This window comes from Exophiala mesophila (assembly GCF_000836275.1).
Source record: "Exophiala mesophila strain CBS 40295 unplaced genomic scaffold supercont1.2, whole genome shotgun sequence".
Lineage (NCBI taxonomy): Eukaryota > Fungi > Ascomycota > Eurotiomycetes > Chaetothyriales > Herpotrichiellaceae > Exophiala > Exophiala mesophila.
In genome coordinates this window covers 4786986-4814816 of record NW_015622505.1, presented here as the reverse complement: position 1 = coordinate 4814816, position 27831 = coordinate 4786986, and the positions used below count along the sequence as shown (strand labels likewise).

The 27831-nt window shown below is 51.2% G+C and overlaps 7 protein-coding genes across 9 annotated transcripts; 4 read left to right on the top strand and 3 right to left on the bottom strand.

The window, feature by feature from the left end:
* Positions 1-1405: 1405 nt before the first annotated feature.
* PV10_03472 (uncharacterized protein) lies at positions 1406-3901 on the bottom strand. Its single transcript, XM_016367926.1, has one exon. The coding sequence runs from the start codon at positions 3217-3219 to the stop codon at positions 1870-1872; it is 1350 nt and encodes a 449-aa protein (XP_016227444.1). The 5' UTR covers positions 3220-3901; the 3' UTR covers positions 1406-1869.
* A 943-nt stretch (positions 3902-4844) lies between these two features.
* Positions 4845-6389, top strand: PV10_03471 (RNA polymerase II subunit A domain phosphatase ssu72). The gene is made up of 2 exons (XM_016367925.1): positions 4845-5028; positions 5235-6389. Exon 2 carries the CDS (start codon positions 5288-5290, stop codon positions 6251-6253), a length of 966 nt encoding a protein of 321 aa, XP_016227443.1. The 5' UTR covers positions 4845-5028; positions 5235-5287; the 3' UTR covers positions 6254-6389.
* A 68-nt stretch (positions 6390-6457) lies between these two features.
* PV10_03470 (uncharacterized protein) lies at positions 6458-8295 on the bottom strand. Its single transcript, XM_016367924.1, has one exon. The coding sequence runs from the start codon at positions 8005-8007 to the stop codon at positions 6610-6612; it is 1398 nt and encodes a 465-aa protein (XP_016227442.1). The 5' UTR covers positions 8008-8295; the 3' UTR covers positions 6458-6609.
* Positions 8296-8453: 158 nt separating this feature from the next.
* Positions 8454-10734, bottom strand: PV10_03469 (inosine-5'-monophosphate dehydrogenase). Its single transcript, XM_016367923.1, has 3 exons — positions 10431-10734; positions 10073-10381; positions 8454-9869 (listed from the first exon to the last, which is right to left on the bottom strand). Exons 1-3 carry the CDS (start codon positions 10630-10632, stop codon positions 8728-8730), a joined length of 1653 nt encoding a protein of 550 aa, XP_016227441.1. The 5' UTR covers positions 10633-10734; the 3' UTR covers positions 8454-8727.
* A 585-nt stretch (positions 10735-11319) lies between these two features.
* Positions 11320-16616, top strand: PV10_03468 (uncharacterized protein). Its single transcript, XM_016367922.1, has 2 exons — positions 11320-15337; positions 15392-16616. The coding sequence occupies exons 1-2, from the start codon at positions 11578-11580 to the stop codon at positions 16558-16560; spliced, it is 4929 nt and encodes a 1642-aa protein (XP_016227440.1). The 5' UTR covers positions 11320-11577; the 3' UTR covers positions 16561-16616.
* Positions 16617-21098: 4482 nt separating this feature from the next.
* On the top strand, positions 21099-24660 carry PV10_03467. 3 transcript variants are annotated; one of them, XM_016367919.1, is made up of 4 exons: positions 21099-22519; positions 22735-22785; positions 22890-23134; positions 23186-24660. In XM_016367919.1, the coding sequence occupies exons 1-4, from the start codon at positions 22025-22027 to the stop codon at positions 24366-24368; spliced, it is 1974 nt and encodes a 657-aa protein (XP_016227437.1). In that variant the 5' UTR covers positions 21099-22024; the 3' UTR covers positions 24369-24660. The 3 variants fall into 3 exon arrangements, with proteins under 3 accessions (XP_016227437.1, XP_016227438.1, XP_016227439.1); XM_016367920.1 differs by lacking the exon at positions 22735-22785; XM_016367921.1 differs by having other exon boundaries at positions 21099-22785.
* Positions 24661-24943: 283 nt separating this feature from the next.
* On the top strand, positions 24944-27621 carry PV10_03466 (uncharacterized protein). The gene is made up of 2 exons (XM_016367918.1): positions 24944-25139; positions 25195-27621. The coding sequence occupies exon 2, from the start codon at positions 25602-25604 to the stop codon at positions 27309-27311; it is 1710 nt and encodes a 569-aa protein (XP_016227436.1). The 5' UTR covers positions 24944-25139; positions 25195-25601; the 3' UTR covers positions 27312-27621.
* Positions 27622-27831: the final 210 nt, after the last annotated feature.

Genomic DNA, 27831 nt, shown 5'->3' with positions numbered 1-27831 from the left:
CACGGCGCCTGCGACCAGGATAGATGCCGGATCGAGCCTTTCGTTTGCGGTTGAAATAGGTCATGCTGATGTAGAAGCCATGAATATGGGAAGGGAAAACTGCAAGGAGGAACAGCAGGCTGTTAATGAGTAGGTCGGCATTGAGACCGCATATGAGCATGACAGCAAATGGCGGGAAGAAGATGTTGAGCAGAGCAATGATAATACGCTTAAATAATGGGACACGCATCTTGACCGTGTCAAATTTGATGTTGAGCAAGGGCTGTTTGGCGCGTTTGACCCGGCGGTGTATGCTTTATCTGACAAGACAAATACTGGTATGCTCGCCGAGGTTCTTGAGGATGCCGGGATAGGTAAATGAAGATGCACACTCAGAGCCTGCTGTGTTGAATGGGACAGGTGCCGACAGAAGAAAAATTCCGCTTGAATCGATAAGAAAATGATGATACCGGACCACGACGTGGATAAGCCCTGAGGTTTTAGTTCCGGTCTCGATGATCACCCAAGTCGTGTTGTTTGGCGTGATTTCAATCCTCACCCAAATTTGGTGTGAAAAGCTATCCAATAAAAGGTCCTCGGCCCAGTGATAGAAATGTCAAGCACCAGGGCTGGGAAAAGGTATTGCTCGAGCAAGCCTGACTGTCGAGGCACTGGAGACAAGGATTGATTGAATATGCTTGAGCTCCAGCACCTTTGGATATATTTGTAGGCAAACAGCCAGAGATCTAGACAAGAAGGCGCCTACAGGACGGGGGAAGGGACGATGGAAGATAAAAGAAGTGGTGGCAGTGCCACGTACATCATTGCTCACCTTTGCTCATCTTTGGGTAAGATAAATGCAGGGACATAAGAGCCTTGCATGGTCGAGGCGAGCAACCAAGCGATGGTCTGGCGAGTCCAAGTCTTGACTTAGGCATGGCATCATATCAGATGGAGCAATGTGTGCGGGTATGCAGCAAAAACATGGAAGAGGCCGAGGATGCCGGGTCCCTTGGCCGTTGGAACAGCAAAGAATGATCCACCGACCTGCAAGGATGGTCTGGATCGACACGGCGGTGATCGAGAATCATCAGCAAAGCCAACCAGTGTGAGGGTCGCTAGGGTGTGAAAATCAAGAAAGTCGACAATAAAGACAAGGGATTCAAGGGATTCAAAGGACAAGCCTTACACGTCATCCGGTGGGGCTTCTGGTCCAGGGCAGGTAAAGATTAGACGAGAAATGTGGCACGTCAAATGTGGCTGGTGATCTTCATGAGGCATGGATTCACCAGATTGCAATTTTAAACGGGCGGGGTCAGGCCGCATGTGGCGCGGTTAATTTCAAACTCAACAACTAGCCATTATAAGACAATTGTTTTGTGTAGGTCGTGGATTGCAAGCTTTGCTGATGGGAGTTGGAGTGGTGCCGTGATCTACAGAGACAGGTCTGCAGGGTCTGATGAACATGGTAAACCTATGTTGAAACAATATAAGATCACCGGGTCATTCGGGTGTAGCAATCGTCTCGAATCAACAATGCCGTTGAATATCTCTCCGAGTCACGATACTCACAAGTCACATGTCCGAGCTACAGTGGATGGATGGATGCAAAGAAATCACCGAAAGTCATTGATCCATAAGTATTCATCTCTGACGGGTTGATCCTGCCGAGATATCATATATGCGTTGCACTGATGGCAAGGCCACCTCAACCAGCAAAGTGCTGCTCTAGATGCTAAACACGTGTTTCAGCTTGGACATCCTGCCTCACTGTGAGCTCTTGTGAGGAGTCGATGGCTCTTGACATTTCACCGTGTTTGATCATACCGAAATAAGAGCATTGTAATGCAGATAGCTGGACAGTAGTTTATCATCATCTTGGGCCGAGTGTCAGCTCGAGGCATCCGGGTTGTCTCTCTGCGGCGGTACGGTTGGAGTAGTCGCATCATCAGATCTTCCAGCCAGCGGATAGGGACTGAAGTCTCGAGTGCTGGTGCTGAACGTAGATTGTATCGGAGGGTGCTTTTCAGCATTGCTACCCGTGCTCGCCTTGAGCGCGTGATGCTGAAAGTCGTGCTTGTTGGGGACTGGGGTGTCCATCGAACTCTGATCGGCCGAGACTGGACTGGTCAGGTCTGTGGTGTGTTCATCGGGTTCTAGGGTGACCGAGTTCAGGCCGTGAAGACCACCCTCGATATGTCGCAAGAGCCTGACAAATTCTTCAGGAACCAGGCCACTCTCTCCAGTTCTGGGATCTTCCGCCACGAGCCATCCTTGGGACAGGCGATACGATACCAGAATCACTTGACCCTCCTTCAATGGCAACTCGTTTTGATGCTCGCTTTCAAAGTCAAACAATGCGACGGCCTTGCCATGCATTTCCTCGTCCGGGCTGGCAATCGTGAAAGAATAGTCTTTGGAAAATCGAATTTCATCGTCGCCGTCGGAATATTCCTCCTCCTCAGAGGTGGGGTCCTGAATCTGATGTTGAGGAGATGTGTTTCGTTGCAACGGCTTGGCAAAGTTGGAATCTCGGTGTTGAGGTTGATGAGGAAAGCGCAAGCCATGGTTTTGAAAGGTTTCAACCGCTTCGCCGGGACCATCCAATTCGTCCAGCGGTCCGCTTGACCCGACAATAAATCCTCGATTGGGACCAGCGGCACCGGGTGACCGGCCTCTTTCATTAGACTTGTTCTTCTTGTGTCTAGTGGTGGTTACTATGGGAGATTGAATATCGTCATCCTCGCTGTAAGGAGGGCCTCCATCACTGAATGTCATGGCCGGCAGTCTCTCTTTGTGGCTCAGAGATGGACTGGTGTCTGATATCCAGGGTGGTGTGGCAGACCACTGTCCTCGTCCATCTTCCCAGGTTGACAGTGCCGGGTCGGATAATCTTCTCGCCTCACTGGCTGGAGTAGAGATACCTGATGGCGTTGCAGGTGGACCATAATGTAATGGGTGGGTCGGCAGATACGCGAAATCTCGAACAAGGGTATATGGCAGGCTAGAATGAAAGAGAGGAAAGACATGGGACACGGGGCGAGATTGAGGTTGTTGCGAAGCTTTCGAATGTGTGGAAAAGGACGACATGCGCCTTTCAGCATAGGATGTAGGTCTCTGCGCAGGAGTGCGGCGAGGGGTGGGAGTCGAGGTGACTAAAGGAGGGAGTGAAGGTGAAGAGGTAGACTGGCCGGTCGGAGGAGGCGACATGGCTGGCGGCGAGGCGGTGATTGTGGCCATGTTGGGTTACGTGGAGGACAAAATGACAGAGGGTAGGTCGCCTGGAGCGGCGGCGATCAAGAGGGTGTGACAAGCTGAAAGGCGTGTTGTTCCACGTTGGAGGGGAATGGCGGCGGTGGCAGTCGAGGAAGAAATAAATCAAAGTCAGGGATCAAGGCGGACAGCCCAGGCGAAGATGCGTGGGCGGGTAACGTTGAGGCGTTAATGAAAGTCCGTGAAGATGTGGTCGGCTAAAGCAACGAGTCGCAGTCGAGGAATGGCGGGTGGTGCCTCGAGGTGGCGCGTAGCCACGAGGATGGAGGCTCGACTAGGACGAGTGAGAGGAAGGATGGATTGTCCTAAATCGAGGGCTCGAGCCTGATGTTGAGACCGAGTGCAGATGGCGGAGAAGTGGGTTGCCGGTGAGATCTGATCTTGTAGGTAAGTGGGAAGGATCAATCAGCTTGGACAACGTGTGGTCAAGTCGAGATGATGGTGCATCCGCCGTGAAATGCGCGACTCTAAATATAGGCTTTCCATGGGCCGAAACGCCAGGGTCTAGAGGAGAAGACGACAACCAAAGTAATAATGGTCCTTAGAAGTTAGGGCGGTTCTAGGTGAGAGGACTATTACGTGTAATGATGATGATGATGAGTTTTAGGATCAGTTGAGATGGGATGGGATAGGATGGGATCAACATGAGTTTAGATGGCTTGGAATTGACAGTCAGTAGTACAGTGACTTTACGAAGGTTGTCGTCGACTCAGGTACCCAAGTGTGGGACGCGCAGGAAGTTACCGTAGGCGGTTGGTAGTGCCCAGTGGGTGGCATTGCTGGGTCCGTGGGCTAAAAGCGCCCGAACTCAAACCGCGGCATTAGGCCTTCGATAACCTTATAGGCGACAAGTCCACCTGAAATCACACTTTCAAAGGCGCGCCGAGTCGAGTGGCACCACTACAAAGTCTGCTTGTTGCCGCAGCGGCAATCAACCACAAATCCGTAGGTCAGCTTCATATTGTCAAGGCAGACAGCATCTACATTTGCTGCCGCCTGAGTGGAATTCATTTTGGATCTCGGTCGAACTTCGTCAAGAGATCTGACTGTGGTCCACCTGGCCTCAAGCCAATCAAGTTTGGTGACAAGGGGTCGGCACGCGACGAATCTACAGAGTTGCGAGGCTTGATCGGTTTGATCAATAATGTACCCTGCCAACCTGCCAGCCTAGTGAATGTGGGTGATCCTTCAGGCGCAGACATGTAGAGCAGCATCTCAATTTTGTGTCTACCCTAATAGAGAAATGCCCAACAGCAGAGTATTCGAGTGTTCGAGTGAAGAATCCTGTGGATCGTTGTGGTAATGATTAGGCAGGATGCCCTGCTTGGAAGGGATCTAGATTTAGGCTCTACGGGCCCTCGGGCTTCTGATCAGGCTGAAGAATCGAGGCTGAGGGGTTCTTTTGGGGGCCAAATGACACTCGGTGTCCTCTTTGCCTCTGAGACCGCAATCACCAGTGTATTCGCCAGCTTGGTATGATCGCTAAACTTGCCTAACCGACCGAAATCTCGTCCTGCCACAGTGGCACTTTGGGGGCGATTCATCTTTCATTTTGCGCCTTTTGCCGCCTATTCTCGGCTCTTATGGAGGCCGAGGAGGCTCCCAGGGCTCCTTAGGCGCACTCAAGGCTAAGGACCCGGTAATCAACCCTCAGCCTCGTACCTGATCTTTGTTCTCCGCACACCCATTCATTCATTCCATCAACCTGACTACAACGCCCTCCTCATCCTACCAGTACAGGCTTAATCATTAAGCCCTCCGATGTTGATCCCTTAGGTATGTACTCATCATGAATTCCACCATGTTATTGGCCTCTTTGCGACTACAGTGATGAACACCATATTGGAGCTGTCCTACTTTACCTTGAGGATACTTGAAAATACGCAAAATATACAACATTTCTGATTTTTGTCGAACACCACAACACACATCCTGACAATTCATGGACAACACGTCAACTAACACATCTATTCATGACATAGTTCTCAATCATGTTTAGCTGACTGAACTGCGCTTGATTCACTCGCCTCTCATCATGTCAGTCGACCCTAGGCTTGCCCGCCGACAGGCACAGACGAGTACACCTCAACCACCACCACCTCCTCCTCCTCAAACACAATCAGAACCCCCACCATCAACTTCACCTGTTTCATTAGAGCCTCCAGTACAATCACCAAAACCTCAAACCTCGACACCTGTCCCAGTCGACGGAAATGCCATTGCCATTCCGCAAGCATCCCCCTCTACCTCCACCACCCCAGTGCCTCCATCCACCGAATCCGAATCCTTCAAACTAAAATTCTGCACCGTATGCGCTAGTAACAACAATCGTAGCATGGAGGCTCATCTACGGCTATCCACATCCTCGCATGCATATCCTGTCATCTCATTCGGGACTGGCTCTTACGTACGACTACCCGGCCCTTCGATCTCTCAACCTCAAGTGTACACGTTCAACAATACTTCATACACCAAGATGCACGACGAGCTCCAAGCACAGGATGCAAGACTATACCGTAATAATGGGATCTTGAACATGCTCGATCGGAACCGAAACATCAAGTGGGGTCCTGAGAGGTTTCACGATTGGATTGCTGGTGCCGCTCGCATGGATGCGTTAAACAGAGGAGACAAAGGTGCGGTAGGCACGGAAGGCGGTGTGGTGGACGTGATATTCACGTGTGAAGAACGGTGCTGGGATGCCGTGGTGGACAATTTACTGGACCGCGGCGCTCCTTTAAACCGTCCAGTCCACGTCTTCAACGTCGACATCAAGGATAACCATGAAGAAGCTCTGGTTGGGGGAGGAGCCATTCTCGAGTTGGCTGATGCTCTCAATGAGGCGGCGAACCAAGAACGCCTGGCCAATGGGAGTGCAGGTTGGGAGAATGGTTCTGGACCAGCCAGGATGAGCTTTGACGAGCGTGTCCCGGACATCCTCGCCAGTTGGCAGGAAAGATGGCCATCTCTCCCGGCACAGTGGACTTTATCATGGCTCTAGCTGTGGTCCGTCGTTCACGGCTTAGGTAGTTGAGTCTCCTTGTGTCAACTTGATTTGAGCGATGGCGCTTGGTGGTTTGTATCATTTGGGATTGATGATAAAGAATAACTTCATTTTCCATAAAAGAGAATAGCTCGCATGCTCCCTGGATGGCCTTGACGGCTTAACGTAGTCTGTTTCATGGCCTCGTACAACACAATGACTAGGCATTGGTGCCTTGAATGAGAATCTAGGTCGAGACGCCAAAGGCGCAAATTATATCCTTCATATCAAAGTCATTCGCTCAATACATGTGATGTGTAGATCTAGTCCCACAACCATCCCACCGACCCTGATGACCCTGATGGTGTCCGGCCCTATAATTTACTCCGTTCATCATTTTCTTTCGCCCTGGCCTCGCTCAAGATCTGATCGCGAAGCCCGACTTCGACCTGTCTTGGGCCCTCCTTTGCAAATTTGACTAGGACCACGTGTTCCCATTCTCCGCGCAATTGGGAGTCCTTCAACTCGGGACCAGGCTTGTCCAAACCCAGCAACTGTCTCTTATCGTCTCTGCCAAATTGCAAGCCGATCGGACTGATGAATTTATCTCTCCAAGCAGGCCACTGGCCACCCTTCTTCCCGCCGCCGGTGCCGCCTTGCTCGATGACTTTTCTCAATTCGTCTCTCTTGCTGACGACAACGCTGTCGCTCTCAACCGCGCCGTCCACAAACCCTCGATCGAGCACCTCCGAGATCAAGTACAACAGCAGGAATTGTGGCGGGAACAAAATGATCTCGCCGCTCCTGGCGCGTTCTAGCCAGGCACTGGCTCGTCGCCACTCGGGCGCCATGGTCTCGATCTTGTCGCCCGTAGCTCGTGTGCTCGGGTTTCCGGACTCGGCCACGTCCACAAAGTACAGGTACATCTGAGTGGTGAAACGTTTGGGCACGTTGGGGGGTGTCACCCAGTGCGTAAAGGGGATAAGTCGGTCGGTGTCGAGCACGGCGGCATCACCCCCGATCGACTTCAGCCATTGTGCAAAAGGAATCTTGCCTGAGTGTACCGCCTCGCGTCCGGACCGGCGTTGTTCGCGTGAAACAGAGAGGAGCGATGCTGTGGTGGGGGACTGCCGTGCAAGGAGGATTCCGGTTTCTTCAAAAAGCTCGCGGATGGCCCCTGTGCGATAGGCCGCTGAGTCAATGTGTCGCGCTGGGTCGGTCGGGTCGCTGGGTAGGGGACCATCTGACCCCTCGAGGTTGCCTCCGGGGAAGACATGTGCCGAGGGGAAGGCCGACGACGTCTGGACACGGTGTAGAAGTAGGATCTCGTTGGATGGCGACACCACAATCACACTCGCGCTCGGACTGGCTGGAGCTGGGTCTTTTTGTGACCCATATCCTCGGATCTCAAACTTGGCTTTGGGTTTGGCGGCCATGATGTTGGTCGTGGTTCTTCCCGATAGAGGCAGGACCGATTGCGAGTAATGACGAGGGCAGGGATGTCTATAGGCAAGGGGGGAGGCGTAGCCGTTGATTGATGTGCTTCTGAATGATGTGTGTGCACCTACGTTGGTGGTATAGAACTGTCTGCCCTGCAGATGGACTAGACGAGAGGCTCGATTACAGGTAGGACTGGTGTGGAGGAGATGAGGAGGAGGAGGTCGTTCTAGTGATCTGAGAAGACAATGCCCAAGATCTCTGACAGAGGAATTGTAAATATGATTGTGTGAAAAGTAGAGAAGAGAGCGATTGGTGTGCGCCGATATGTGCATTGAAACAAGACCAGGAAGGAGCGAGGCAGGTGGTAATAGGAACAGTAACGACAGGGAGGGGAAGGAGTAGAGACAGAAGGAGCGGCACGTCCAGACTATCCGAGGCCAAAGCACAGAGATGCAATCACTCTAATCACTCCTCCCAGCTTTCATAGGTACGACAGGGCTCGCTCGAGTGATGAGATGTGGTAGTTTTCAGAAGGACATGTCGGTCTCGGTTTGTCGGCCCGTGGGGAGATGGGACAAGGATGCCAAAACATGGAAATGACCGAGGCTTCTCCAAAGGCCGAGCCTCCAAATGGGGATCGAGGATGACAGGATGGAGTATTGCCAGGATCGTGGATGGGCGAGTGGGAGAGAGCGAGGGGAGAGAACGCCAAGCAAATAGTATCGCACTTCTATTCGTACTCTCGAAATCAAAGGGAGTGTGGGGGGTCTCAGTAATAATGGAATTACCTGCGCTTGAAGACAACAGCCCATATACAGACACAAGCATCAAGATACCCAAAGCTTCAAGGTGTCTAACAGTACAATTCACAATTACGTCCTCCATCTACTGTACGTGGACTCGTCTCAAGCGTGAGCATCAATCTTTAATTCATGTACACATCACTGCCAATGCAAAACTGGGCCAATTTTTATATCATGGAACAAATCCCTCCTTAACGCCGACCCGCGCCCTGCTTGATGCCATCCCCTCACATGCATCGACTCTCTCAATCAAGAGTACAGCTTCTTGTCGAAGCTGTCCAAGCCGTGCACGTTGCCCTCGGCTTGAGCACTCACTGTTCGAAGCTCAAATCGCACCTTGCCACTGACCACATCCTCCCGCAGCTCGACCAAACTCTTGCTGCCAATGTCTTGCAGAGAGTGTTGCAGTCCTGCCAAAAGGTAGGGAACAAACTTGGTGACTGAGCCTCGATCCAACACAGATCCTGAAACACCTTGAGCCACCAGCAGTCGATCACCTTCGGAGAAATATCTTGCCGTGCCCGCATTACTGGCTTTGGAGTCCTTAGCTCCTCCACCAGCCTTCTTGTCCTCCATGGCGTCAATACTTCCCATGCCACGATAAGCCTTGACGAGCTTGCCTTCGCGACTGACAAAGTAATTGCCTGGGGACTCGGTGGTCCCAGCAAGAAGACCGCCCATCATGACGGTAGATGCACCCATGGCAAGACCCTTAACAATGTGTCCCACGTTCTGAATGCCGCCGTCGGCAATACATGGAACTCCAAAGCGGGCTGCGAACGACGACACGGCAAACACCGCAGCCGCCTGTGGTCGACCGACAGCCATGACTTCTTGCGTAATGCACGCACTGCCACTGCCCATGCCGATGCGGAGACCATCAGCACCAGCAGCAATCAAACTGGCTGCTTGTTCCCGTGTTACCACGTTTCCGGCAATCACATCAATCTGAGGGTATGTTTCTTTGATATACTTGACCATCTCAATCTGGTAAAGACTGTTACCCTGGCTGCTGTCCAAGACGACAATGTCCAGCCCTGCGTCGACGAGCTTTTGGAGACGGTTCTTGTCATCTGGTCGCGTACCAATAGCTGCCGCAGAAATGAGTTGCTTCGAATGTGGCATTTTGGAGGCCAGAGGATAGTTGAGGTTTTTGAGCAAATCAGATCGTGACAAAAGTGACACCAAATTGCCCTCGTTATCGACAATCGGAAGTTTGCCCTTGCGAGACTCGCGGAGCACTGCATTTGCTTCGGCCAATGTGGTGCCAGCAGGAGCAGTGATCAGGTCAGTGGACATGACCTCTGTGACCAGGTCATCGGGTCGAGGATGGAATTGGATATCTCTGGTGGTGATGATTCCAATCAATTTCGACTTGAGCTCGCCCGTCTCTGTGTGGTCGATTGGTCAGCCATCGTCCCCAACTTGGATGTCACAATCAACAAAATCGATTCATGTAGTATCAGACAGAAATCTCCTGAATTCCCCATTGCAAGTTCATGCTGCGGATGAACGAAAGTTTAAAAGGGTAAATGGTTTGAACATCATTTTGAGTGGGCAAAGAAAGGGCGATTGGTGTGGAGTATGAGCATACCTGTGACAGGGAAGCCACCGAAACCCCATTTCTCCTTCAACTCTTTGGCTTCGCCGACAGTGGTCTTTGCAGACAAGACAATAGGATCCGAGATGAAACCGTTCTCATATCTCTTGACTTTTCGGACCATGTCCGCCTGTTCATCGGCAGAACAGTTGTGGTGGATGACACCCAGACCACCAAGAAGAGCCAAGTGAATTGCCATGTTCTCTTCAGTGACTGTGTCCATAGGAGACGAGAGAAGGGGAGTTTTCAGGGAAATGCGCTTGGTGACGGGCGAATCGAGAGTGACTTCGGCAGCAGCAAAACCTGGGGGCCAGTCAGAGAGCCGGTCAACACGACGACAAGAGGCAAGTACCAATGTATCCTGGCAAAATGAGGAAATCATTGTATGTGAGTGCTCCATTTTCCTTTGAGTCAAGAAGGGTGTGGATGTCTAGGCCATCTTTTGATGGATATTCGGCCTCGAGAACCTTGAGAGCGTCTCGATAGTCGAGATTTTCAATCTCGCGGCGGAGGGGAGTGCCAGCAAGAGCACCATCACCGTTGGCGATCGGCATGATGAAAGAATTGGAGGTATAGGAGGTCGAATTGACAACAGGATCCGGTGGTGAAATGGTCTGTTGGGGTCAAAGAAGGACTTTTCCCAAAGGAAAGGAAAGAAAGAATCGCGTTGCAGACGGGAGAAACTTTTTTGAAGAATTGCAGGGAGGGGAGGGAGAAAGCGCGCTAGAGGGCTTGGCTTCAAGAAAGCGGTCTGGATGGGCCGCATTAGGGGAGAATTACTAATTCAGTCTACTAAGTAATTGTCCGTCAAGTCCGTCAGTCAGGGGACAAAAGGCCTTTGGGCAATTCTCTAGGGTCAAATAAAATCTCCTGTGCTGTCTTCACGGCCAATTACATTTTCTTCTCGTTGTAGAAAGAAGGGTGGTGTGTTCAGTCAGCTACAAAATGCTAAATTCAAGGTGTGGTATTGCACTGCAGGGTTTGATGCTTTGGTATTCAGAACCGTCTGACGAGTTTGCGGGCCTCACTTCTTGCGAGGTTAAGCTTGTCAGACAAAATAAATATTCTACCTGCATCTTCACGTCAGGATTTGTTGAACGTGTTGAGTGGTTGGCCAATCATAAGATGCTCTCACCTCTCAAAGCCACCATTCTACTTTGGGTCAAACATAAACACAGACACTCAAGCCCCTCCACAGACAACTCAATGCCTACAACCAACTTTTCTTCATCTCGCTACATGCTACACCTTCATGCTCGCACTCGCCTCCATCATCTTGAACAATGCTGTAGCCTTTCTACATAATCACAGCATGCGACATCTCGAATCCGCTTACCTGTCGACCGAGTTTTGTGCAGCACGTTTGATGTGGCCGCTTGGATGACCTGAATGTCACCTTGAGTTATCGTTGATCTGCGGAGGATGCCCCGAGCGCCGAAATATCACACTCACCCAAATCTTGTTTCTAAAGCCGATCCTGAATCACTACCACCACCGGCATGTCTTCTCACGCCCTTCGTCGTGCGCAGACAGACAACCAGTTCGGATTTCCTCTTCGCCAAACCTCAAACGCTTCAACGGTGTCTTCAGCATATTCTGCCGCATCAAGTGCCTTCCATCCTAGCCGAACGAGTACTGTCACCTCGACGAGTTCAAGCATTTACTCCAGAGGGTCACCAGGACACAAGAAGGCTATATCTGACACCGGAGAGATGACACCAACCAGAACATATGGTGGTCAATCCAGTATCGACAACAGTCCTGATCACGTATACCGAAACATTCGCCAATCACTGAGGCCTCTCCCTCAAGCACCATCCTCCAATTCCACTCCACAAGCCGCACGATCTGGCTCGGTTTATGCCAGGGCCCAAGCAATAGACCCCTACCCTCAATCTCACTCCGAAGATCCTTTTGTTGAGAAACATCTCCATCAACACTACGCCGAGCCTATTCCTTCACGGCCGCATCTACATCATTCCAATACCAGCCCACACGCCCACACATTCAAAGCTCCCGATCTACAAGACTTGCAAAAGTCATCCACTGCCCAGCTGAGAGCATTGTCAAGATTTGCTGAGAATGGAGAGGTGGAAGAGTATGGCGTCAGCAGACCAAGTGCGTCTGTCGTTGGTATGCATAACCGGCGGCAACTGAAACGTGCTGATTCCGTCGCCGGCCCAGATCGGTCCCTAGCTAAGAGTTATGGATGGGGCGACCGTAACTGGATGGACAAGCAGCGTCAGTTTCTCCAAGCCTACGAATATCTCTGTCACATTGGAGAAGCCAAAGAATGGATCGAAGACATCATCAACAAACCTATCCCAGCCATTGTCGAACTTGAGGAGGCTCTGCGCAATGGTGTTACCCTGGCCGAAATTGTCCAAGCGTTCTACCCAGACCAGCCTCTCAAGATCTGTCGACAACCAAAATTGCAATTCAAGCACTCTGACAACATCGTCTTGTTCTTCCGCTTCTTGGAAGATGTCGGCCTACCAGACTTATTTCGATTCGAACTGATCGATCTCTATGAAAAGAAGAATATCCCAAAAGTTATCTATTGCATTCACGCCCTGTCGTGGCTTCTCTATCGCAAGGGCATGGTCGACTTTCGCATTGGAAATCTTGTCGGCCAGCTCGAGTTTGAACATCACGAGCTTGAGCAGACGCAGCGTGGACTCGACAAGGCAGGTGTCAGTATGCCTAGCTTCACTGGCATGGGTGCAAGCTTTGGCGCGGAACCAGAACCAGAGCCTGTCGAAACCGAGGAGGAAAGGATCGATCGAGAATTGCATGAGCAGGAAATGGCAGTCCTCGACTTCCAATCTCAGATCCGAGGAGCCCTCACGAGACTACGCTTGGGCGATACCATGCAACAGCTGTGGGATGCTGAAGAAAGCTTGATCGACTTCCAATCCCGAATTAGAGGTGATTGGGCAAGGCAAATTGTCGGGTACAGAATGGACATGCAACGGTTTGCCACCAATCTTCAGACGATTTCCCGAGGTTATCTTGCTCGATGCCACCTGCAGAAGACACAAAACATTTGGAAATCTCGAGAAAAGGATGTGCTAAAACTGCAGAGCCTGTTCCGTGCCAGCAAAGTGCGTGCAGAGAACAAGACACTTAAGACACAGTCTCGTAAACAAATTGCGGGCATTCGAGACTTCCAAGCTGCAATTCGAGGAGCGCTTGCACGCCGAGATGTGGAGGATCAGTATGAAGCAACGAGGACTGCGGAAAATGAAATCTACAACCTCCAAGCCGCTGCTCGGGGCATGCTGGCCAGAAAGAGACTCAATGATGAACACGCCTATCTTGAACGTCAAGCTCGCACCATCACCCATTTGCAATCCAACATCAGAGCACTGCTACTTCGAAACGACAATAAACAGGTGCAAAGAAGACTCGAGGCCTCGACGCAGAGCTGGGCTACCTTGCAGGCCGTGATACGAGCCAACAAAGTCAGGCGAGATGTGTTGTCGCAGAAGAGAGCATTGAAATCTCATGCTCCCAACATAGCCTCTTTCCAGGCAATCCTTCGAGCCGCAAATGCCAGAGAATCTTACAATGCTCTTAGGCTCGCCCTTCTGAGACAATCGACCGCAACTATACCAATCCAGGCAAAATTCCGGGGCTTCCTCGTTCGTCATCAAATACAAAAACAACAAGCTATGCTAGCACGTCATGTTTCAAGGGTAGTTCAGCTGCAATCGCTTTCAAGGGCAGCGATGCTTCGTTCACGCACAGGAGACCTGCTTGCAAAGCTTGATGATCACGAAACCGAGATTGTCCAGCTACAATCGCTAACTCGTGCCATGCTTCACAGAAGCCGTCTTGGAGACTTGTTGGCTTCTCTGGATGACCAAGAGGACTCGATAATTTCTATTCAAGCCAGCATAAGAGCAGCTGCGGTGCGCTCTAAGTTTGCAGAGAAGCAAAAATTCTTCAAGGAAAACATGGAAAAGGTCGTCAAGATTCAAAGTGTAGTCAGGGCGAAAATTCAAGGCAAGGCATACAAAAGTCTTACTACTGGCAAAAACCCTCCTGTTGGCACATTGAAGGGTTTCGTGCATCTCCTCAACGACAGTGACTTTGATTTTGAGGAAGAAATCGAGTTTGAGCGTCTTCGCAAGACAGTGGTTCAGCACGTCCGACAGAACGAGCTCGCCGATCAATATGTGACACAACTCGACATCAAGATCGCTCTGTTGGTGAAGAACAAAATCACACTTGATGAAGTCGTCAAACATCAACGACATTTCGGTGGACATGTTGGCACCCTACTTCCGAATTCCGATATCTCGTCCAAAGATCCCTTCGATCTCAAGGCACTCAACAAAGCATCGAGGCGGAAGTTGGAACACTATCAGGAGCTTTTCTTTCTGCTGCAAACACAGCCGCAGTACCTGTCGAGGCTTTTCAAACGAATCCGAGAACAAGCTACCCCGGAAAAGGAATGTGAACGGATCAAGCACCTCGTCATGGGACTATTCGGGTATGCGCAAAAGCGCAGGGAAGAATACTACCTGGTGAAGCTGATTGCCAGATCAATCAAGGAAGAGGTGGACTCAGCCTTGTCTCTTCAGGATTACTTGCGAACTCATGCATTCTCCAACAAGCTCTTTTCGGCTTACACCAAATCGCCGCGAGACAGGAAGTTCTTGAGAGATGTCTTGGGTCCTTTGGTGAAGGAGAATATCATCGATAATCCCGAACTAGACCTTGAGAGCGATCCGATGCAGATTTATCTCTCTGCCATTAATGATGAAGAGCTACGCACAGGGCAGCGAAGCCATCGAGATCCAAATGTACCGAGAGAAGTCGCTATTCGAGACCACGAAACCCGCGCAACATTCATCGCACATATGCAAGACTTGCGGGATATTGCCGACCAATTCTTCCTTTGCTTGGAGGACTGCTTACACCGAATGCCATTCGGCGTACGATTTGTCGTTCAACAGACATATGAACTGCTTTTGGAGCGTTTCCCTAATGAGGACTCGGAGCACGTTGTCCAGCTTGTTGGACAATGGCTGTGGCGAACATATCTTCAACCTGCCCTGCTTGAACCTGAGAAACATGGAGTTGCTGATCGAGCCATGACTCAAGAGCAAAAACGCAATCTGGGTGAAATCGCCAAAGTCTTGAACCAAGCAGCCGCTGGGCGGGAATTTGGAGGTGATAATGTCTACTTGCAACCGCTAAACAACTATATCAGGGAATGCATTGGCCGGTTTGCCATTGTCTGGAGCCACAGTGAGTTTGAATGATTGCACACAGGGTAGCTGACGTTGCTAACACGATATTTAGTCATGGCTATTCCGCCGGCGGAAGAGCATTACGACATTGACGAGTTCAATGATCTGTACGCAAAGACCAAACCGACTTTGTATATCAAATTGTCCGACATCTTCTCGGTTCACAAGTTACTCTCGCAAGAGGTGGGAATGATCTGCCCGAGCCAGGATGATGGTCTTCGAGACATCCTCCGCGAATTGGGTAGCGTCCAGAGCAATGAAAGTGAACTTCGAGGAGTCAGTGTGGGTGAGATTAGTCTGACACTGAGTCCCAAGTTGCTCAACTCTCAAGACCCCGATGCCGATGTCAAGGCTTTATTTACCGAAACTAAGCGATGCGTCCTCTACATTATTCGCATCCAGTCTGGCGCCAGCCTGCTCGAGATATTGGTGAAGCCAGTCACCCACGAGGACGAAGAAAAATGGGAGAAGCTTGTTGAAGAGGAGCTTGCATCGGGTAGTCGCCGACATGGAGCCTACGCCGATGCAAGCACTCATTTGGACATCACATCCCTGTCCTATCATGATTTGAAGAGCATTGCTTTGGAGAATGTGCTTCAATTAGAGTCAATTGGGCGTCTAACCCGCAGCAACCAGTACCAAGATCTCTTGAACATCATTGCGGTCGACATTCGAACCAAGCACCGCCGGAGATTGCAACGACAGCGGGAACTGGAAAACGTGCGGACCACACTGGCAAGGCTGAACGAGCAAGCAGTTTACCTGGAGCAGCAACTCAAAACATACAACGACTACATTGAGCAAGCTATGGTGACACTGCAGAACAAAAAGGGCAAGAAAAAGTTTGTTATGCCTTTCACCAAGCAGTGGGACCACGAACGAGAACTGCAACGGTCAGGACGATCTTTCAAATTCGGATCCTACAAGTACTCGGCACGAACTCTTGCTGACAAGGGAGTCTTGGTGCACTGGCGGGGATACAGTGAACGACAATGGGATCGAGTAGACCTCACGTTTTCATCCAACGAAGTCGGGATGTTTACAATTGACGGATCATCTGGCAACATGATGATCCCTGGAGCGAACGCACAGGTGCCGCTGGACGATCTGCTGCAAGCCCAGTTTAATAACACGCAGTTCTTGGAGTTCTTCGAGGGAGCGCTTCGGGTGAATGTCAACCTTTTCCTTCACCTGATTATGAAGAAATTTTATAATGAATGAGACTATGACTGCAGCGATATTCGCATTGGTATGGGGATTGGCATTGGAAGGTGGGAGGGCAGGCACTGGTGAGGATTGGGTTTCGCACACGGCATCGTTAGAGGGTTGGTTGGATAGATTGTGCTGGTGCCAGTGGAGGGACATCGAGGTGTCGTCGACTTGTCAAAGACACAAATATGTCTGGGCGAGGACATGGCGCAGTCAAATTCAATGCCGGAAGACCCCTTGATAACTTTGTTGAGAAAAGCCTCATGCATGATCTTTTGCATGAATACACAAGCTGGTAGTCGTAATCGGCAGCTTATCAGTGTAGGTTTTTTAAAAGTACTATTGGATTAATTGGTTTTGTCTTTTCGATCATGTTCAGATTGGGTCTCGCTCATTACGCAGCCTAATGCAGTAAAAAAGGGGATCCCGCGATCGTCCATCTCAGCACGGCGACGAAAGCGAGGAAGAGGATGACATCTCAGGCAACAACTCAACTTCACCACGTTACTTACCTCTCAAGGTATGTTTGACCTCGTTGACGAGGAAGCGTCTCGAGTGCTCTGAGCTATCTTAGTCACTACTTGAATGATTTTCGGGGGTGGAATGGGCTCGATGCTGTGATCGACACGAAGGTTTCCGACGAGCCTCGTCGGCAGGGTCTGCGGTGTAAGGTGAGTGGAGGCGAGTACAGCGCCTGGGAGGCATAACTGGTAGAGGTAACGGTGGCGATGGCGACGGCGACGGCGGTGGCAACAACAATCCTAACTCGCCATCCTTCTCAGCTCGACAAACCTTGAATATGACCGTGAACCAAGTAGCTAGCTGCCCACTAGAGGGAGTCCGCATCTAGTCGTAGAACAGCTTCGTGATCCGCATGTTGGAAACACTGAAACCATCGCGAGTGCGCCTTCGCTCTAGCGCGGCCGGTACCGTTGCTTCGAAGGCTGGGCCGCTTGATTGTTAGTAGGGGAGGGGGGAGGGCGGCGATAATGCTTAAGCCGGCGATAGTGGGCGTGGTTGCTAGAGACAATGATGATGGTGGTGGTGGTGGTGGTGGTGGTGGTCAGTGCTTTCTTCTTCTGGCAGTGCGTGGTCAGTTTTACAGCCACCGCCTTTTTACTAGGCTGGTCAAAGGGCGAGGGTTTAGATATATGTTTGGTGCATAAAGTCGCGGTTGGGAGATTGGCCGGGCTCTAATTTGATGGACAGCGGAATCTCTGGCGACACTGCTGTTGGGAGAAGGGAAAGGATAACAGATGGGCAGACGGATAACGAGGCCGTGTTGCGTGGTTTGGCAGAGCGTGGATCCGTCTCCATGCCCACGAACATGAGCATATCAGAGCAGGAACACCTGTTCCAGATGACAAGCAGTTGTTTGAGAGAAGGATCGTCAAGCAAGTTACCTCGACAAAGCGAATTCCGACTTTGACAGAGACAGTGGGGGAAGTCATGGGCGGACAGGACCATGAGGCACACGAAACGAGGTTGACATGCTGCTTTGTGATCGATACAGTGCATCCATCGTCCCAAAGACGCACGATCGGACCCAACCTCGACGAAGACGCGGGAAGATACTCGGTACCGACAGCTGTCATGACTGAATAGCTCTGCAACCTCACTGCATCAGTCTCTGCCCCTCTTAAGCCACGATCATGCACGCACTTTGAGAGGATCTGCCACCCGTGGCGGAGGGGCTGCGGTCTGACAGGTGGCAGACGGGGTGCACGTGCCCTCGCTGACTGACGAGGGGGGTAACGGATTGTTGGGCGAAGATGCTGCGACGACTTTTGGACGGTAGGTCGGTGGCTTGAATGGCGGCGGCAGGATGATTTGGCAGGTTGTTCTGGTCCAAGTTTGATAATGACAGACGTGCTCGGACAAAAGATCCAATGACATTTCCGTACTGAGGTGATTGAGGTGAGGGATCGTGGTGATGGTGGTGGTGGTGGTAGCAGCGGAAAAGTCACAGGTTGCCAAGAAACGGGAATAATGGAATGGCTGGCCTTGGAAGAAGTCGCCCAAAAGTCAATTCTGACAGCCTTCAGTCGACGCATATCGAACAACGAGTGGTGTCGAGAATGTCGATTGACACAGCAATTGTCGATGTAAGTCTCTTTTGCACCCATGAACTCCTACCAAGTGAATACCCTAGTACATTCATTAAATCCTGGACAACGCAGGGTCTTGTTGGCTCGCAGTGGTGTCGATTCTGCAAAGAGCAAGAATCTTTAATGTATGAAAAAGGGGTTAACAGGGCTATGATAAACTCAAGTACATGATTCATACCCTGCTATACACGGAAGTCAGGACATCTCAAGTTAGAAAGCCGTGAAAGCCTAGAGAAGAGCTCGAGAATCTCCACCAAGGGCCGATGAGTGGATTAATCAAGAATTCAGTTCAGTGAATCGGTGACAAACATGGCATTTTCATTGATACTGCATGTCCCGCGTGACACTTTCTGATCCTCTCGCCAGCCGGAGTGGATATCTTGCCAGGTACCAAGATACCTCCTGGCTCCTGGTCTGAGTAATCATGCGGCTCTTTGAGAGATCGCCTGGTCAATGTCACCTGGACATTACCATTAGACCCCCAAGGAAACAATGTGAAATTTCCCGTCGAGTGAGGGCGAGCTAATGATGTAATCGTGTTTGAATGAGGGAATATCTCAAATATTCATGTGGTCTGATGATGCTTGCAAACAGGCAGGCGGATGGCCAGGTGACGCGCGGATCGCAATTATACAAAATGAGAAATGAATGTTTCAGAGTTTGGAATGTGACGAACCCACGAAGTGCCTAAAGTAGGGAGCCTCCGGAGGCGGGAGACAATTGGAGTCTGGGGCGGCTGGTGGCTTGCCGGACAGTTGCCGCTGCCAGGTACAGGCACAACAGGCTTAGGCAGTCAGTGAGGTTTAAGCCAAAAAAAAAAAGACACGCTCGGCCCCTTGCATACACGCTTGAACGAGTCGGTCCAAGTTCCCGGGTGCAGGTGTCGTGGAGGGGTGCCAGGGCCTTAGGGGCGTGTGCGTGGGCGTGGGCGTGGATGTCATGGGCCTGAGGGCTTCGGATCTGCAGTCTTGGCCACGAACCAACAGGAACCAGGCACGCCAGGGGGGTCGAGGATGGCCAGCCTCATTGCCATGATCACCATCATTCATGGTCTATCCATGCTTTCCCCATCTGATGAGTACTAGCATCCTGTCTCCAGATGAATGGCATATGTCAATGCTCGCGCGGCTCATGCTTGGAACGGCCCACAAGTAGGAATATATCCTGATGACCGACCAAGACCAACGATGACCAGGCACAATCGTCTCCTCAAGTCATGCCAGTGCTATGCTATGCGCTATTGGCTTCGTTGGTCGGTGAGGTGAGCATGGTTGGTTCGACCGTCTTGCGCATCAATTCATCTATTAGTATACCTACCTGACAGAGCCGCTTCGATATCAGTATTCCTCTACTAAGTAGTCCATTCATTCCTTGATTCTGCTTTCCTACCTTGCTTGTCTATTGTCCCGTCTCCATTCCCTTTCGTGCTCCCGCCAGCACATCCTTTCCTTATCTCACCTTCGTTGTTGAGATCCAGCTTGGTCCCTGGCTCTTTGGTTCAGCAACAGCACTATGGCTCATTATTGGAGGGTACCCACGCCCACCCCTACGCCCACCGACAGTTGGGCCTCCTACTTCGACTCGTGGCAACAAGAAGACCAACAGCTGCCCCCTAGCGAACCCGTGATTGTTGACGGCGAATTCCCTCCTGACATGCAATTCAGCCTCGACATGGACCTAGACTGGGATTTGGACATGCAATCGCCATTCATCACCAATGCGACAACCAAATGCAAATTGAGGCATGTCCATCCTTTCGACTTTAGGCAAAACGTCTTGGGCGCCACAGGAGGCCAATTCCACCATGACGTCGATGCCTGGGGTTCTGACCAGGACGATCTTTTGTTGCCCGAGTTTCAGATTCAACAGATTGGCGGGAGCCCGGAATCTGAGGGTCCGAGGGGGGGCCTCGGGCCCATCGACCCCTTGGGCGCACGCCATGCACGCCTGGACGCGCACCCCATCGACACTCACCAACGGCCCTGCACTAACGCCAGCCTTGGGCGGGAAGCAGTACCATCGTATCACTGGCCGCAGGACCCACAGAGCTCACAACTTGACCGATCGACCTACGAGTACCACCACCGCGCAGAATTCCAACCCCGTCATCATCGTCATCACCCACCCCCCGTTCATCGTGGCCAACGTCACTTACACCCAGAGGTCAGTCACTCTCAGTTCGACTTTCCAGGTCCTTGCCCCTCCCTGCATGCACCTTGTTACTTCTATCTACCTTACCTGACGCATGATCTATCGCCTACTTCTCGTCCACCTCGCCCACCTCGCCCACCACGTTGTGCCCCACTGCGGCCTCCCACCTCCCCAAGTCTCAGTGGTTCGGTGATATCATCACAGCCCATCATTCTTGCCTGGTCCCCAAACTCTCCTTCTCCCCGAATGCCTGCCTATTGCCTACTATTCATTTCCCAGCGTCAGTCCCCATTGTATTGTCCTTGTCCGTCCGTCACTTCCAAGTTTCTTATTTGTCCCATTTGTACTTCTTATGCTAGCTTTGTGTCGATACTTCACAACTTGTTTGGCAAACTCGACTGGAAAGACTGGATTGGACCGCACTGGACTGGATCGCATTGGTTTCTTCGACAAAAATCAAGATACATGTCAGGTGGCTCTGCACCTGCACCTGCATCTGTCTGCCTGCGTCTAGAATTACGCCTTCACTCCTCCCGCCCAAGTTACATTAGTTTACCAACCATATGACAAAGACTGGAGGCCATTACTGCAACAACCCAATCTGACTTGCTAGGGCCCCTCAAGTGGCTGAATCATCTCAACAACACTTTATCAATTACCACATCAATCACCGCACCGACTTCCTCCCAAAGAAAGCACAGCCAGCACAGCTAGCACAACGCACGGCCACTAAGCAAGATCCCTTTTGGCTGCCCGCGGCCACTCAGACCTTCTGCCTCTGGCATCATCAGCCAGGCGCCTTCTTGATGCCCCACTGCCCGCACTTGGCCATTACTGACTACTGAACCCTCTCCCGGACTACCTTCCACCACCAAAGTTGCTTCTTCACCATTTGGACTTCACAACATTTCCCTTCCTCGCCTCAACCTGCCTGCCTGCCTACCTACCTACCTAATCCTCAACCGGTCTCCTCCTGCCACTCATCTTGTTCCTCTGACCTTTCGCCTTCCATTTCCATTCCACCGGCACTCCCGCCGCCATCCTTGACCCGTTCAAGCAAGCTATTTCCTCTCTCACACACATCTAGACTCATTTGTCACCACCACACCACAACCTGGTGCTCTGATTTTTGTCTTTCTGTTTCGTCCTCCTCTTATCATCACTCATTCTTTCTTTGTCCTTGTTGTCCTTGAAGCCTTCTCGGCGCCCTCGCTAAAATGAGCACCATCCAGAACCTCAAAAACTTCATACGTCATGGCAAGCAGGCAAGGGCAGCCGACCCACCCCGCGATCAACCAACGACCAATCTTTCCCCAGTCCACGCCCAACAGCAAAAATACAACTACGGCCATTCCGAACCTGTAGCTCCTCAACGACAGCCCCAGGCGCAATTCCAACCCCAGCCCGCAGACTATTCCACCGCCGCCATCGACAACCGGAACGCTGTTGCCCAAGCCGGTCATGCCGCCGCCCATGCAGCCGCCAAAAATCAAAAGATCAATGCCCAGCGAGATGCCGAGATCCAGGCCATCGTCGCCGAGGAAAGAGAAAAGGCTGGCAAGCTCCCTCGTTACCCAGGCCTCGAGAGATACATTCTGCTGGAGAAGATGGGCGATGGTGCATTCAGCAACGTCTACAAAGCTCGTGATACAACAACCAACGACGAGGTCGCCATCAAGGTCGTCCGGAAGTTTGAAATGAACTCGAATCAGGTATGCCTGCTGTCTGGACATGTTGTCCAATCTTCTGGGCCCCCTAGTTTCCCTCTTGCTCATGCTTACCATTTGTCCTTGACATCACTGCATCCTCCCCTCTCAATCTCTCCTCCCCTCACTCCCTCTCTCTCCCTCCCTCTCTCTCCCTCCCTCTCTCTCCCTCCCTCTCTCTCCCTCTACGCGCTAGACACAAAACCAACCTCACCATACAGGGCGATGCTCATCTTCATCCGAATTTCAAAAAGCAACCAAAAGGCGTCGAGGTGCGCAACTTCCATATTCATTCTTGTCTCTTTGCTCTCTCAGCGTTACGCATTCGCCCATCCACCCACTCTGGTTTCCATTTCCCTCACTAACTTGGCATCAGCGTGCCAATATCCTCAAAGAGGTTCAAATTATGCGGCAATTGGATCATCCCAACATCGTTCGCCTCATCGACTTTTCCGAATCACGTCAACATTACTTCATCGTCCTCGAGTTGTGCCCTGGCGGCGAGCTGTTCCATCAAATCGTCCGTCTGACCTATTTCAGTGAAGATCTCAGTCGGCATGTCATCACACAGGTTGCCCAAGCTCTTCTCTATCTGCACGAGGAAACGGGAGTTGTCCATCGGTGAGCCTGAGACACAGCAATGTCCCTTGACAGATACTAACCCTCAACTAGTGACATCAAACCGGAGAATCTCCTCTTCTACCCCATTCCTTTTGTGCCGACAAAAAACCCAAAGCCAAGAGGACCCGATGATGAGGACAAGGCCGACGAGGGTGAATTCATCAGAGGTCAGGGTTCTGGTGGAATCGGTGTCATCAAGATCGCCGACTTTGGCCTGTCCAAAGTCATCTGGGATTCCCAAACCATGACTCCTTGTGGCACTGTGGGCTACACTGCTCCTGAGATTGTCAAGGATGAGCGTTACAGCAAGTCAGTCGACATGTGGGCTCTGGGCTGCGTTCTGTACACGCTTCTCTGCGGCTTTCCTCCCTTCTACGACGAGTCAATCCAAGTCCTGACGGAAAAGGTGGCCCGGGGACAGTACACGTTTCTGTCTCCATGGTGGGATGATATCTCCAAGTCTGCCCAGGATCTGGTGTCACATCTCCTCACTGTGAATCCAGACAAGCGTTATACCATTGAAGAGTTCTTGAACCATCCTTGGATTCGAGGCACCACGGAACCGACTTATGCTGCAGCAGATGCACCGCCTCTTGCCACACCATTGGCCGTGAGGCAAAAGGAATGGATTGCCGCCGGTGGTGCCCCAGTCCCTGCCGAATTGGCCAATCTAGCTGCGCCCAACACGCCCGGTGCGCGAAGGGCTGATTTCCGCTCACCAGGTGCCGTCAATCTCCGGGAAGTTTTTGATGTTGGCTACGCCGTACATCGGCAAGAAGAAGAGGCCAAGCGAAGAAAGAACTTCAAGCAAGGCTACCGCGGAGCTGGCCTCCCAGGTGGCTTGAACCCCCTGAACGAGGATGATGACTATGACGACGAAGATGACTCTGAAGACCAAATCTCCAGCAAGGTTCCCAAAGCACAGCAGCCAACCGACGTTACTACTATGGAGGCCAAGATGCGTACGACTAATCTCGGCACTCAACCTTCAGCGGCCGCGCAGGCGAGAAGTGCCGCTGCACCAGCGAGAAGCCAACACCATGCCCAGCAAGAACGTGGCTATGGTCAACATAGCGCAGCGGTAGCGGCAGCTGCGAAGCGAGATGTTGGACGGCGGAACAAGCAACCGTTCGAACTGAGTCTCGACAACTCGACATTGCTGGGCCGGAGGAACAAAAATCCGGGTGGAACGGCCGCACCGTCGAGGCTGAGGGAAGAACTCAGTGTGCGATGAGAGTCGTCGCGAAAGGCGGGCGTCGATCACTGTATGCGAAAGAAATGCTAATTTGTCGAGTATTTCGAGAACATGGGCTCCACAAACGAGGGAACATGCGAGGCCATCATGATACGTTTACAGCGTTGTGTTGACGCGAATTTCTCATGTATTTGTGCAATAAGTAGTCCATCGGACTCTAGATATGGACACCAATGGACACCTGATTGATATCCACACATGCTGAGGCATTTTGGAAGTTTGAGATCAGAGTGATTAGGTCGTATCAAATCAATTCATTGAAGAATCAATACCATGGTCGGATCTAATGACCCTACATAGATGGTTTACAGGCTGCCACCATTGATCTCAAGTGCTCAACATTGTACCAAATGACGAAGACATCATGCTTGTGCGTCTTCACGTGACATGCCTTGTACGACATTGTTTCGTTGCTGCCTTGAGAACTGCAATGTGGCACGTGGGTGGCTGCGGTGGCTGCGCAGTCACAGTGTCACGCATATGGCAGGCACAAAGGCTGCACTCAACCACAAACCGCTTTTTCTTCGCCCTCGTACAACACCAAAAGTTTCCCACCCACCCACTGTCCGCCACTATGACAGCGTGAGCGGGAATCTACATACGACTACATCATACTTGTACGCCAGGGTTGAGTGAGGCACGATTGTAAAACTGCTACTCTCCTCACCACCCTCCCTTCTACCCTCCTGCGAACAAGGAACACGCAGCCATTCTAACAGGCAAAATCACCTAGAAGAGCTATTGCATTCAGTCTTTGAAACCCTCTCCCATGAATTCCTTGTTAACAACTAACAAATTTCTTCAGACTGACCCTTCAAGGACAACGAGGGGCCCCGCGGATATTGCCTGGCACCAAACTAGCTACGTAAGAGGTTCCACCCGAAGCTGAGATCCTCCACCAGATTCACCCTCAATCTTCGGATTTGCCCGCCGACGACTATACGCCATAGTCCCTTTCGTCCACAAATATGCGTACGAAATCTGGGGCGAACCTGGACCCCTTTTGTCTTTTTTTCTTTTGATCAGCTGTCGATAATCTTTTCTTGTGATCGTCATATTTCACTATAAGCTCGAGAAGTACATTATAAGAAAGGATTCCTGTGGAAACATCAGCGTTTTCGCAGGCCCAGTACAGACATACCAAAGCAAATTAATCCACTGATCTACTCTCTCACTTCGGTTTTCCATACCCACCCACAAGTCCTCCATTGAATGACACTTAACCCCAACAACAGCCACGGAACTTCCCTGAGCAACGCTCAGGACGCAAGCCGTCCAAGTACTCAACATTTCGAGAGCGAGCCAGCTTCCTCATCTGCCTCCTGCCGTTCAGACGGTGTCAGGTGGTCTTCGGAAACAGTGACCCGCTCATGGCAAGATAGTCACCCAGAATTCAAGGTCTTCCACGAGGATGGAGACCTGGCGCAGGATAAATCATTCATGACGGACCCGACAAAGGAACTAAACCCCGTTTCTCCCACTGTCACATCCTCCATCGGCGCCGCTGCACCGTACGTCTCTCCCCATGATGCCGACATTGAAAAATCCACCGGAGAGCCTCATTCTCGAACCGACCGCTTCGATCACGACATGAAAGATGTCGAGCAACGACCGCGATCCTCTTCAACCTTTTCAGGCACCCTGACCATTCATGAGGCCCCTACCAACCTCAGTAATGCAACCAGAGTCTCGACCGACGCCTACGGCAACACCTATCCTGAAGGCGGGAAGCAAGCATGGTTGTGTGTTCTAGGCAGTTTCTGTGGCTTGATGGCCGCTTTAGGCTTGATGAATACACTTGGGACATACAACACCTGGCTTTCAACTAATCAGCTCCGCGACAACACCGAGAGCGCAATCGGATGGATTTTTGGCATCTATGCATTTCTGTCCTTCTTCCTAGGCATCCAAATCGGTCCACTCTTTGACGCCATTGGGCCCCGATATCTCGTCCTCGCTGGCTCTGTGTTCTTGACCATGACTTACTTCCTCATCGGTCTCTGCACACAGTACTGGCACTTTCTGATCGTACTGGGACTTCTCGGTGGTTGCGGAACCAGCCTCGTCTTTACCCCCGCGGTCGCTGCCATTGGGCATCACTTCCTCAAGAAACGAGGCTCAACCACCGGCCTCGCCGCTGCAGGTGGTTCTCTTGGAGGCGTCGTCTTCCCGCTGACACTGCAATCTCTTCTCCCTCGGATTGGTTTCGCATGGTCAACGCGGATCATTGGCTTTATCAGCCTTGCCCTCCTAATTGTTGCCAACCTATGCATAACCTCACGGCTCCCACCACGTAAAGCTACGCGCGAGAATATTCTTCCCGATTTCCGTATCTTTCGAGACCCTGTCTTCGCTCTGACCACGGTGGGAGTCTTCTTTGTCGAATGGGGATTGTTCATTCCCCTAACCTATATCGCCTCTTACGCCGTGCACCACGGCGTTCCAACTAATTTGGCCTACAGTCTGATTGCAATCCTCAACGCCGGCTCATGCTTTGGTCGTTGGCTACCAGGCCTGTTCGCCGATCACCTTGGACGCTTTAACTGCATGGTCGCTACCATCTTCCTCTGCCTGCTGTCGAGTGCCGCCTTGTGGCTGCCAGCTAACAACTCTGTCGCCCTCATCATTATCTACGCCCTCGTCTTTGGTTTTGCTTCCGGTTCCGGAATCAGTCTCACCCCAGTCTGCGTCGGCCAGTTGTGCAAAGTCGAGAACTACGGGCGTTACTATGCCACCTGCTACACTATCGTCAGCTTCAGTTGTCTCACGGGTATTCCCATCGCCGGGCAACTGGTAACAGCAACGGGTGGCGAGTATTGGGCTTTGATCGTCTTCACCTCAGTCAGCTATGCTATTGCCACCGCCTTCTTTGTCGCCGCTCGGGTGGCCGGTGCGGGATGGGGGCTCAAGGTCATCTATTGAGTTTGTTGTATAATCCTCGTCATTGGGTCTTCTACACTCCTGTTTCAAGCAGGTGCTGGACCATGATTTGAGCATGGGTCTTCTGTTGGGAAAACATTTGTGATTGCTTCTTTAACTAATGGTGGCGTTTGGTGCAGTCGTCATAAAAATCATGGATAAACATAACACAGGTACACATCAGGTGTTGGAGCATAGTGCCACAAAGACTGGACACATGGATTGAACATATGTATACACAGATGGACATAGAACTCAAAGACTTCTTCTCTGATAACGGAGTCAAATTAAAAACATGCAAAATTTTCAAAAAGTTAAGAACTTCATGACATGACCGAAAGGGAAGCATTGATCTTCTGATAAATCAGGGTTATACCAGTGACTCAATCATGTCTAAAGCTGAATCTGAGCAAACAGATCGACATGCAAAAAGATAGATAGATAGGCATATAACAACTTTATCAAATGTCCATGTAGATCCTTCTGAACATCTCATCGTTGGTCGTTGCGTATTGCCCTTTCG

Excerpts from the sequence above, each read along its gene's own strand:
- PV10_03468 (XM_016367922.1), top strand. The coding sequence starts at position 11,578 with ATGTCTTCTCACGCCCTTCGTCGTGCGCAGACAGACAACCAGTTCGGA. Across the intron at positions 15,338-15,391 it reads TGCCATTGTCTGGAGCCACA|TCATGGCTATTCCGCCGGCG; the intron begins GTGAGTTTGAAT and ends CACGATATTTAG.
- PV10_03472 (XM_016367926.1), bottom strand. The coding sequence starts at position 3,219 with ATGGCCACAATCACCGCCTCGCCGCCAGCCATGTCGCCTCCTCCGACC.
- PV10_03466 (XM_016367918.1), top strand. The coding sequence starts at position 25,602 with ATGACACTTAACCCCAACAACAGCCACGGAACTTCCCTGAGCAACGCT.
- PV10_03470 (XM_016367924.1), bottom strand. The coding sequence starts at position 8,007 with ATGCACATATCGGCGCACACCAATCGCTCTCTTCTCTACTTTTCACAC.
- PV10_03469 (XM_016367923.1), bottom strand. The coding sequence starts at position 10,632 with ATGCCGATCGCCAACGGTGATGGTGCTCTTGCTGGCACTCCCCTCCGC. Across the intron at positions 10,382-10,430 it reads CATTTTGCCAGGATACATTG|GTTTTGCTGCTGCCGAAGTC; the intron begins GTACTTGCCTCT and ends ACTGGCCCCCAG. Across the intron at positions 9,870-10,072 it reads CGGTGGCTTCCCTGTCACAG|AGACGGGCGAGCTCAAGTCG; the intron begins GTATGCTCATAC and ends TCGACCACACAG.
- PV10_03467 (XM_016367919.1), top strand. The coding sequence starts at position 22,025 with ATGAGCACCATCCAGAACCTCAAAAACTTCATACGTCATGGCAAGCAG. Across the intron at positions 22,520-22,734 it reads TTGAAATGAACTCGAATCAG|GGCGATGCTCATCTTCATCC; the intron begins GTATGCCTGCTG and ends CTCACCATACAG. Across the intron at positions 23,135-23,185 it reads GAAACGGGAGTTGTCCATCG|TGACATCAAACCGGAGAATC; the intron begins GTGAGCCTGAGA and ends ACCCTCAACTAG.
- PV10_03471 (XM_016367925.1), top strand. The coding sequence starts at position 5,288 with ATGTCAGTCGACCCTAGGCTTGCCCGCCGACAGGCACAGACGAGTACA.